General features: G+C 56.8%; 4 protein-coding genes across 4 annotated transcripts in view; 1 reads left to right on the plus strand and 3 right to left on the minus strand.

Annotated features, from left to right (window-relative positions):
* Nucleotides 1-117: 117 nt before the first annotated feature.
* PTSG_11239 (uncharacterized protein) lies at nt 118-1,945 on the minus strand (the record flags this gene model as incomplete). The annotated part of the gene is made up of 1 exon (XM_004987681.1): nt 118-1,945. The coding sequence occupies one exon, from the start codon at nt 1,943-1,945 to the stop codon at nt 212-214; it is 1,734 nt and encodes a 577-aa protein (XP_004987738.1). The 3' UTR covers nt 118-211.
* Nucleotides 1,946-2,051: 106 nt separating this feature from the next.
* Nucleotides 2,052-5,617, minus strand: PTSG_11240 (uncharacterized protein; the record flags this gene model as incomplete). The annotated part of the gene is made up of 4 exons (XM_004987682.1): nt 2,052-2,205; nt 2,256-2,413; nt 2,621-4,553; nt 4,791-5,617. 4 exons carry the CDS (start codon nt 5,615-5,617, stop codon nt 2,052-2,054), a joined length of 3,072 nt encoding a protein of 1,023 aa, XP_004987739.1.
* Nucleotides 5,618-5,992: 375 nt separating this feature from the next.
* On the minus strand, nt 5,993-8,084 carry PTSG_11241 (uncharacterized protein). Its single transcript, XM_004987683.1, has 8 exons — nt 8,018-8,084; nt 7,861-7,910; nt 7,633-7,695; nt 7,359-7,397; nt 7,016-7,111; nt 6,801-6,851; nt 6,412-6,515; nt 5,993-6,181 (listed from the first exon to the last, which is right to left on the minus strand). Exons 2-8 carry the CDS (start codon nt 7,876-7,878, stop codon nt 6,070-6,072), a joined length of 483 nt encoding a protein of 160 aa, XP_004987740.1. The 5' UTR covers nt 7,879-7,910; nt 8,018-8,084; the 3' UTR covers nt 5,993-6,069.
* PTSG_11242 (uncharacterized protein) overlaps nt 8,032-10,000 on the plus strand; it is a gene marked incomplete at its 3' end in the record, with an annotated part of 3,877 nt that continues 1,908 nt past the window's right edge. The window contains exons 1-6 of the mRNA XM_004987684.1: nt 8,032-8,257; nt 8,384-8,488; nt 8,765-8,842; nt 9,057-9,131; nt 9,274-9,394; nt 9,607-9,683. Of these exons, the coding sequence (XP_004987741.1) occupies nt 8,222-8,257; nt 8,384-8,488; nt 8,765-8,842; nt 9,057-9,131; nt 9,274-9,394; nt 9,607-9,683 (492 nt within the window). The 5' untranslated portion in view covers nt 8,032-8,221. The remainder of the gene's footprint in view (nt 8,258-8,383; nt 8,489-8,764; nt 8,843-9,056; nt 9,132-9,273; nt 9,395-9,606; nt 9,684-10,000) is intronic.

Consider the following 10,000-nt stretch of genomic DNA (forward strand, 5'->3'; position numbering starts at 1 on the left):
GCACACCTTCGTTGAAGGCTCGTTTATATCCTACGAGAGATGTGACCTGCCTTGTCACAAGAGCGCTTGAGAAACTGTGTAACATCATGTGACGTCAAGCAGTTGAACAAATGTACAAGCAAGAATAGATTACAGTAGTGCCATCACCCGAGCAAGCGGCTCCATCATGCACGTTGCTTTTGCTTTCCAACCCTTCCATGGCGATGTCATATCACACCCCGACTGCAAAGCCGATGCCTTGGTCCATCAGCATTCTGCAGCGCACATTCAAAATGCGCGGCGGGTAAACGAGGTCAAACCTCGCTTGCGTGTGCTGCGTAGACCCAGGCGCCCGGCCTTGCTGCTGTGGAAAGAGATCACAGGGCGGCTCCAAGTAGTAGTAGTTGGCAGGCAACGCAATGGTTGGTGGGCGGTGTGCAAACACGCGGTTGATGTACACCGCGGTCACGTCATCATGTCGCTGCTGGTGATGATGATGATGATGGTGAACACGACTGCTGTTCACACCGCCCACACCATCGCCACCGCCGATACATGTGTCCTGTGTCATCAGCTCCACCAACTCTTCAACAATGCCGAGAACGCCATGTAATGTCCCGCCAAACAGCCCACCGGCAAAGGAGCACGGCGCAGCGGTCGTGGCAGCGGCCATATGGCGAGATGCACCTCTACCGCCTTTGCGCATGTCACTCGTGATGCTGCTGCTGCTGTTGTTGTTGTTGTTGTTTGCTATGCTGTGCATCAATGAAGAAGAAGAAGATGATGATGGCAATGATGATGATGGGGGTGATGATGAGGGTGGTGGTGGTGGTGGGAGGCCGAACAAGGCCGGGTGTGCAACGCCAACCGTGGCTCCAAACACTTCCTCGTGCACTGTGCTGGTGAACACAACCGCAGCGTCAAACACATACACAAAGGCCATATCCTTCAGCAATGCCGAGTGACGCAAGATTGTCCTGTGCGTACGCAATGCCTCCTCCACACGCGTGATACCAGGGCGCACAGATGAAGCAGAAGACACCTTGCTCTTGCTGCTGCTGCTGCTGTCACATGCAGACGTGCCTTTGCTATGGCGCCTTCTGCCGCTATCACCACCACCACCACCATTTTCACCATCTTCACCATCAGTATCAGCATCAACATCTTCACCATCAGTATCAGCATCAACATCTTCACCATCAGTATCAGTATCAGCGTCGCGTCCACGTGTGCGGAGCACATGTGTGCGCTCGTGAGGACCAAGCATGGAGATGCGACCACACACGGCCCGGGCAGGCGCACCGCCACTCCTCCCACTGTTGATGCTGCCACCACTCTGCGCGTGGTTGTTGGCAGTCCTGCTCTTCTTGCTGGCGTCAGAGCCCGTTTCACCCTTGACACGTGCATCAGCACCAGTACCGCCATCATCACCGTCATTGTCATGATCATCACCGCTCACGATGACGAAATAGTGCAGCTCGTGTCCCGGCAAGAAAAACTCCTCTGCTGTTGCAATGAAATCGTCAACAAACGGACACCGCCAACGCGTTGCATCCACCACCACGCCAACCTTCAGCCCGCGCTGCTGTTGTTGCTGCTGCTGTTGCTGTTGTTGTTGTTGTTGTTGCTGCTGTTGTTGTTGTTGTTGTTGTTGCTGCTGCTGTTGTTGTTGCTGCTGCTGCTGTTGTTGTTGTTGTTGTTGTTGTTGTTGTTGTTGTTGTTGTTGTTGTTGTTGCTGCTGCTGTTGTTGTTGCTGTTGTTGTGGTGGTGGTGGCATGAGACTAGCATCTATGTCTGCCTCACCACCAGCCACCCCGTCAGCCGTACCATCTCCATCTTCCCCTTTGTCTTGCTCTCGCTGCTTGGCGTCTAGCAGGGCGGGCGTGAACCCAAACGCGTACTTGAAGGTGGATCGGTGTGCCAACGTGTCTCGCACCACGTGCGTGAGGTTTGCCGGCCAGAACATGAGGGGATCATTTCTTGCGTAATGCGGATTGAAGCGCGTGCACGTCAACATTCGAGGGGCCTGCGATGCCAACAACTCGGCAGCACTCCTGCTGCTGCTGCTGCTGCTACTGCTGCTGCTGCTGCTGCTGCTGCTGCTGCTGCTGCTGCTGCTGCTGCTGTTGTTGTTGTTGTTGTTGTTGTTGTTGTTGTTGTTGTTGTTGTTGTTGTTGTTGTTGTTGTTGTTGTTGTTGTTGTTTACTATGCTGCGCATCACCAGTGCTTCGCCACCAAAGCAAGGCGACACAACGTCAACCCGTCCACGTGCGTACACGACACCCGAGGACAGCACGACCGTCACAGACACGTGGTCGTTGCAGTAGCCGCCGCCGTGCACATACCACAGCTGGGACAGTTCGAGAACCTCCGGGTGTGCCATGTCACGATAGAGCGGAATTACGATCCGCTTGTTTGCCTGCTGGTACAGCGTCTGCACGTGACCCCGCCCCGCCTCAAGCACCAGCACGGCATCCTCAGGCAGACGACTGTGTCCACCGCCACTGCTGCTGCTGCTGCTGCTGTTGTTGTTGTTGTTGTTGTTGTTGTTGTTGTTGTTGTTGTTGTTGTTGTTGCCATCATCACCGCCGTCACGACAGTGGCTATGATGGTGGGTGTCGGTGCTGTGAACGCCCTGCACTTTGATGCACAGACGCAAGAGGCGATCACGTGACCCGTGGCGAAATCGCGACGACGCGCTAACGGGCAGACACAGCGCCCCCATCATCCCACCGCCCGCATGCCCCCTGCTGCCGCTGCTGCTGGCAGTGTTGTTGCTGTTGTTGCCTTGGTCGCTGATCACGCTCGCGGCGTTCTCACGGTCACTTCCACCACCACCAGCACCGTCACCGCCATCCCGCTGATGCTGCCAGACGCATTCGCAGACGGGGTCAGGCTGCACCCATGGCGTGAGCACCAGCAGCTGCTGCATAGCACTCGTGGGCAAATAGGGCGCGTGCTTGTACGTGGCCTCAAACACGTGGACGGCAGCAGACGACAGCATGTGTTGCATGCGCGCGCGTGGCGGGATGTGCATCATGTAGTGCAGGACTGCGGGTCCGGGCAGGGGAAACAACACGTGCTCGTCAATCAAGATGACGCTTGGGTCCTGCATGGCGTTGAACGTCTTGGTGACGAGGTGCGGTCCAATGGCCAGCCGGTCACTGCGATCATACGCCAGCGTGTCAATCTGTCCAAGGATGCTTGCAAGCATTTGGTGGCGCGCCTGGAAGCGCAGCACGCCGTTGGCAAGGTACCACGTGCTGTCGACGCACCAGGGGCAGCGCGGCAAGATGGGCCGGCTGTCAATCTTGCCCAGGAAGTTGCGGCCAATGGCGTGGGCGAGCGGGGACGCGTCCAGCCACACCAGGTCCGTGTCGCTGAACAGACCGCCGTACTTGTACAGCACAACGTACCGCAGGAAGTCGCTCTGATGCGTGGGGAGGTGTGGGCCTTGCTCACGCAGGGCAGCGCGCAGCCACCTGCCGCCAGCAACGCCGGCGCGCACGAGGCGGGTGGGCACGATGCGCCACACATACACGCGGTGCGATGCCTGCAGGCTGTTGAAGAAGGTGACGGGAAGCGTGTTTGACACGATAATCACGCGCGCACGCGGGAAGACGCGCAGGGCGGATTCCACCGCCAGTCTGTTCAGGAAGGACCACGTATCGCGATGCGACGTCCAGACAAAGAAGATGTTGCAAATGTCGCTGGTTGGGTCGCATCCATCGGGCACGCCCCCTTCAAGGAGCCGCTCCACGGCATCAAATGCCTCCAGATGCGACATGCTGTCGTACAACAGCCCGTTGCCAGCCCACCGACGCTGCTGCTGCTGGTGGGTTTTTTGTTGTTGTCGTCGTCGTCGTCGTTGTTGTTGTTGTTGTTGTTGTTGTTGTTGTTGTTGTTGTTGTTGTTGTTGTTGTTGTTGTTGTTGTTCATGTGTGTGGCCAACATCATGTTCTTGCGTGTCATCGACACGGCTGTGGCCGCCATCGTCACCACTGTCGCTGGCAGCCGTCGCCACCAGCTGCCTCAGCCATCGTGCCTCGTGTCGCTGGTCCTCACCCGCCCCTCCCTCCACCGCACTCTCCACACCACCATCACCACCATCACCGCCATCACCAGCAGCATCACCACCAGTACCGCCGCTGGCGTCTGTGGAGCGCGTGTGCAGTGTGTGGTGGATGGCGCTGAGCGACGTCACAGTCAGGTCGAGTCTGGCCGGTGCCGGCAGCCCGTGTTTCAGCGACGCACGGCGCCGCAGCAGCGCAAACACCTCCCGCTTCTCACATGTGAGGGAAGGGTGGAGGGACACGCGCACGTCCCTGTACCACTCAACATCAAACTTGGCCATGATGAAACGCAGGAACGTTCGTTCGTCGGCGCGCACCGCCGTTGTGTCGCCATCGGAGGCATACAGTGCGTCTGCCCTGATGCAAGGCGAAGGGTCACCGCCTGCGATGTACGCGTCATGCAGCACAAGCAGTCCACCAACACGCACGTGTTCGCCAAGGTGCATCAGCCACGTGTCGGCCACGTTGGTCAGCGAGAGGGAGCGGGACGCAAAGATGACGCTTGCATTCGATGCAGACGCGGATGATGGCGACAGCAGAGGTAGTGGTGATCGTGGTTCAAGTGGTGGCAGTGATGATCGTTGAGGAGGAGGAGGAGGAGGAGGAGTAGGAAGAAAATCATGTGCTGTGTGCTGTTGTTGTGTTGAGTGCACGTTCTGCGGTTGCGGTGGTTGGTCGGGCCGGTGGTGTTGTGCGCGCGGATGCAACAAGCTTCGGCGTTGTGACGTGGCGAAGCACGCGCGATTAAGGGCCGGGGATGCGTGGCAGATGGTGTTGTGTACGCCGAGGTGTGGATGGGTTGGCAGCACGTCATCCATGGGCAGCAGCAGCCCAGACACGTGAGCGCTGATGAACGCGTCAGTGATGGGCAGACCGCCCGGAACCACCAGCACCTTCACGTCAGTGGCTGGCTCGTCATGAGGCTGTGCCTGGGCTCGCCACTGCGTGTGCAAGTGCGTGTGCATCTTCAGTTGTGCCGCCGCCATGTGCTGCAGCTGCGCCCACCACGCCCCACCAGTGGGCACGTCTGTCCCTGGAGCAGTGTGCACGATGTTGCGCGCTGGCTTGTCTCCAACAGCGGAGAGGGACAGCGGCAGCTGCGGTCGGTGCGCCTCACGCGCAGCCTGCATCACAGCTGTCCACAGCGAAGGGTCGACCCACGATACCCGTCCTGCCGTCTTGAGGTAATCGTCGCTGATGCAGTAGGCCAGGGCTTGTTGGTGCGAGTGATGAGCGTGCGCTGTGCTCCGAGTGTTATTCACTGCGTGGGCGCCAGCAAGTGCACCATCGCGAAGGGCAGCGTACAGCGCACTGCTGCTGCTTCGAGAGGTTGGTGCTGTGGCTGGGATGAGAGCGCTCACGTTGGGCGCGCCGTGAGCGAGGATGGTGTGTATGCATGCTTTGACGCCCTCGGGTAGGCCGGCGGAGTTCTGCTGTGAGCGACGAGCATCAAGGCCGTTGTTGCGGCTGCGCAGCGCGAGTAGCATCAGCACGAACACCGCCACCACAATGGCAGTTGGTGGCAGGCGGCGGCGCCATCGCAGAAGCGGCCGCCACAGCACCATGAAGGATGGGAGCTCGTGTGCGTTCTTGCGTGTGTGCGTATGCGTTGTGCGTATGCGTTGTGCGTCTGCGTTGTGTGTGTGTGGGTGCGTGAACGTGGAGTGTGGGTGTGAATGGGCAGTGTGAACGGGCAGTGAGAACGTGGAGTGTGAGCGAGTGCTCGGTTTGGTCGGTGGCAAGTTTGGACGATTTGCGACTGCATTAACGTTTTTCTTCAACGCAGACAAGAAGGATTGAAAGTCGTCCCTTGCGGTGGCACACACACAGTCGCACGCACACACACACAGACAGACACACACACACACACACACGCACACACACACACACACACACACACACACACACACACACACACACACACACACACACACACACACACACACACCCCCCCCCCCCCCCCCCCCACACACACACACACGTGCGCGCACGCGTAGGCGCAAAGGATCATGGGTTATTAGTTGCCCGTGCGTCCACGCAGCCACCTGACGTATTCCTTGAGAGAGATGCTGCCATCGTGGTTGGCGTCCAGCTCAGCCAGCGCATCATCAAGCGAACCAAGGTCATATCTACGCATGACACATGGGAGCAAAAGGTGTGTGAGGGAGAAAAAGCAAACGTTGGGCTGAATATTCGCGGTGCATACGCAACCAGTGTGGTGGCCTTGCGCAAACAGTTGCGCTTGTGAATGCACTTGTGTTTGTTGCATTTCTCTCAATCTCTCAAATCTCTCTCTGTTTCTAGCTCATCCCAACCCCCCAATCCCCATCGTTGTATCCTCCCTCTGAGTACCACGTACGATTGCTTGAGGTTGTCGTAGAGGGAAGCAAACTCTTCGCGCGAGATGGCGCCGTTGCGATCTTTGTCAAAGTAGTTGAAGTGGTCCGTCGTCACTTGCAGCCACTGCACACAGGTGCATGCGTGTGAGTGCATGCGTGTGAGTGAATGAGTGCGAGAGTGCGTGAATGAACGAGTGAGAGACAGAGAGAGTGAGTGTATGTTAGCGCAAGTAAAGCTGAGAGTGAGAGAGAGCGAGAGAGAGTGTGTGTGTGTGCGTGGCATTGGCTGTGTGGGTGTGTTAGCACAAGTGATGGCGAGAGCGAGAGGGCGCGTGTTCACATGGGTACATTGACTGATCAACAACGCAAACAAACAGTATCACATGGCTGCACAGCAAAGAAAACGCACCTGCGCCCACTCTTCGGCCTTCTTCTGGTTCTCCTGCTCATCCTTCAGCACCTATGATGGGTGATGACACATGTGTATATGCATGTGAGAGTGAGAATGGGCGGAGGGTGCATGAAGTAGTTGACGAGGCTGTGTGTACACACAAGTCACCAACAAGCAAAGCACACACGCACACATGACGTGTGCCATTGCATGCGTGCCCGTGGTAAACGCACCTGGAACCTGTCCTTCTGTGCCCACCACTTCTTGAACTCGTCATATGTGATCTTTCCAGATTGATCCTTGTCGATGATGCGCAGGGAGGTCTCAATCTGTTGTGCGTGCGTGTGTGTGTGCGTGTGTGTGTGTGCGTGTGTGTGCGCGCGTGTATGTGTGAATGTGTGTGAGTGTGAGTGTGTGAGTGTGAGTGAGTGTGTGTGTGTGTGTGTGTGTGTGTGTGTGTGTGTGTGAGTTCGGAACACAATGCGTGGTGAGCGTGATGCAAGGATGCACGCGACAAAGCATCATCTTTGCGAAGGTGCGTGTTGGGTTACATCCAATTACAACAAAATGACTCGCCTCCTCATCAGACATGGGGTGTCCAAGTTTGTACACAATCTGCAAAGTGAGGTGTGGTGGGTGTGCGTGAGGATAGGGACGAAGCAGAAGGGAAGGACGTTCAAAGTTGCAACAAGAGAGACGTGACACGAACATGGCACATGGGAGGAGAAAGGTAGTGCGTGTATGATAGGCGCGGCATTGCAAGACACTTTGCACACCAACACACACACACACACACACCAACATCCACACACACACAGACACACGCACACATCCACACACACGTACTGACCGCCTTGAGCTCGCTGGCGTCGATGTTGCCCGACTTGTCTTGGTCGTGCGCGTCAAAGATGATCTGCACCCGTCCGTGTGAGCAAGAGAGTGAGGGGATGAGGGAGGAAGGCCCTGTCTCTCCGTCTCGCTTTCCCTCTCTGTTTGCGTGCACGGAAACGAAGGCAGATCTCCTACCACAAGCCCCCCACCCAAACAAGTCTACCCATCCACGGTTCCGTGTACCCACCCTTGAGAGCAGAGGCATGGCGAGGGTTACAGCTGGTCTTGTCTGTCACACTGTCAGGAACAAGACAGCAAGCAAGAGTAAGATGAACGCAAAGGCAGCAAGTCAGCAACAGGCACCTGCTTGCTCGATGTGACAGGCAAACAAACAGACAACTCACAAAGAGTGGGAGGAGTTTGTTTGGATTTCTGCTCCGTGTTGTGTGTGTGTGTGTGTGTGAGTGCATTTTGCGGCAGTGGTGCTTGTTTGTGGCGTGCTGTTGTGTTGTGTTGTTGTCCTTCCACTGCACCAAGGTGACACCCATCCTCGTCCGCCACCTGTTCCACAGCACGGCCGCCCTCCGCCCTCGGCTGGACGCAAGGCCATGTTCATCTTTGGCACGGAAACCTTCACCTTTGAGGTAAGGGAGTGGGCCAATACACACTCTCTCGTGCCACTGACTGGCGACACCATCTCCCGGTTGTCACTCACCAGGTGCTTTGTTCTGTAATGTCCTCCTGTCACGCTATGCACGGCGCTGCTTCAGGGTCGCTTCCTTGGGACGGTTCCTATCAACTCTGTTCGGGCAGATGGCGAGGAGCGCCTCTCCGCAGCATGGCAGATGCTGACGCTCAAGCTCGACAAGCTGCACGTACGTTGGGTGTGTGTGTGTGTGTTTGTGTGTGTGTATGTATGTGTATGTTTGTGTGTGCGTGTGTGTATGTTTGTGTATGTTCGTGCGTGTGTGTGTGCGTGTGTATGTTTGTGTATGTGTGTGCGTGTATGTGTGCATGTGCGCGTACATGCGCGCCCATCTGTCTGGTCTCTGTCTCCATCCGCGCTCCACTCTTCCTTCCTCTGTGCGTGTGTGCCATTGTGGACGTACGCCATGTCACGCGTGCACACCCTTGCACCGCCTATCAAACAGGAGCGGCTGATTGACGAGACTATGGCCAGCAAGCACGGCGGTAATGCAACCGACGCCCTTAGACGGAAGATTGATAAGGCGAGTCAGTGCACATGTGGTGTGGTGTGGTGTGCATGTGTGTGCATGTGTGTGTGTGCGTGTGTGCGTGTGTGCGTGCGTGCGTGCGTGCGTGTGCGTATGTGTGTATGCGTGTGTGTACGTGTGTGTGCATGTGTGCGTGCGTGTGGTGATAGTGGGTGTGGGGTTAACTTTTCCCCGTTCTCACCACTGCTGCGCTGCACCATCGCAACAGCAACTCCAAAAGCACGGTCGTGATGTGCGAAGAGGAGAAGCGTCGGTGTTGGACATATCGGCTACTCATGTTACAGTAAGCACGCATACGATGCTACACATGCGTGGATTGTGTGCGTGCGTGCACGTGTGTGTGTATCTTTGTCGCGCACCGCTGTGACACCTCTTGTTCACCTCCTCACGCACACACACATACACAACGTACGTGGCGTGCCCAGCTCAAGGCGCGATGGGACATCAGCGTGGAGCCGACGCGGTTCGCATCGCTGCGCATTGCGGAAGTCGGCGTCCTGCCATCAACGATACCGGATATGGGCTGCGTTGGATTTGTCTACGAAGGTGCGATGATCGTCTGCACACGTGTGCATGTGTGTGTGTGTGCGCGTACGTGTCAATGTGTGTGCGTGCGTGTCAATGTGTGTGTGTGTGTGTGTCATCCACATCGAGCACCGCTTATTTCTCTCTCTCTCTCTCTCTCTCTCTCTCTCTCTCTGTGTCTCTGTCTGTCTCCCTGTCTGTCTGTCTCTGTCTCTCTCCCTGTGTGCTTTCAGGCCGTCGGTCCAAGTTCCACGCGATGCTCGTGCCAAAGGAGGAGAGCACAAAGTGCAGTGACGCAATCAAGGAATCGGTGAGCGAGCCCGTGTGTGCAATGTCGTGTACAACATGTATGTGTGTGTGCGTGCGCGTGTGTGTGTGTGTGTGTGTACGTGAAGCAGCTGCAGGAGCACCAGCAGTAGCAGCAGCAGCAGCAGTAGTAGTGGCAGCAGCAGTAGCAGCAGTGGCACTGCCTCAGAACACGTTTGTGAACGAAGTCCACCATTTCCACCCAACATCCATCCCCCGCTCATGCACCCCTCTAACAATCACATGCCCTTTGCACATCACCACCCTCTCGCCGTTCGTAACAACTGACGCACGCGCGCGTGTGTATATGTTGTTTTTTGG

Source organism: Salpingoeca rosetta, assembly GCF_000188695.1.
Source record: "Salpingoeca rosetta unplaced genomic scaffold supercont1.42, whole genome shotgun sequence".
Taxonomy (NCBI): domain Eukaryota; class Choanoflagellata; order Craspedida; family Salpingoecidae; genus Salpingoeca; species Salpingoeca rosetta.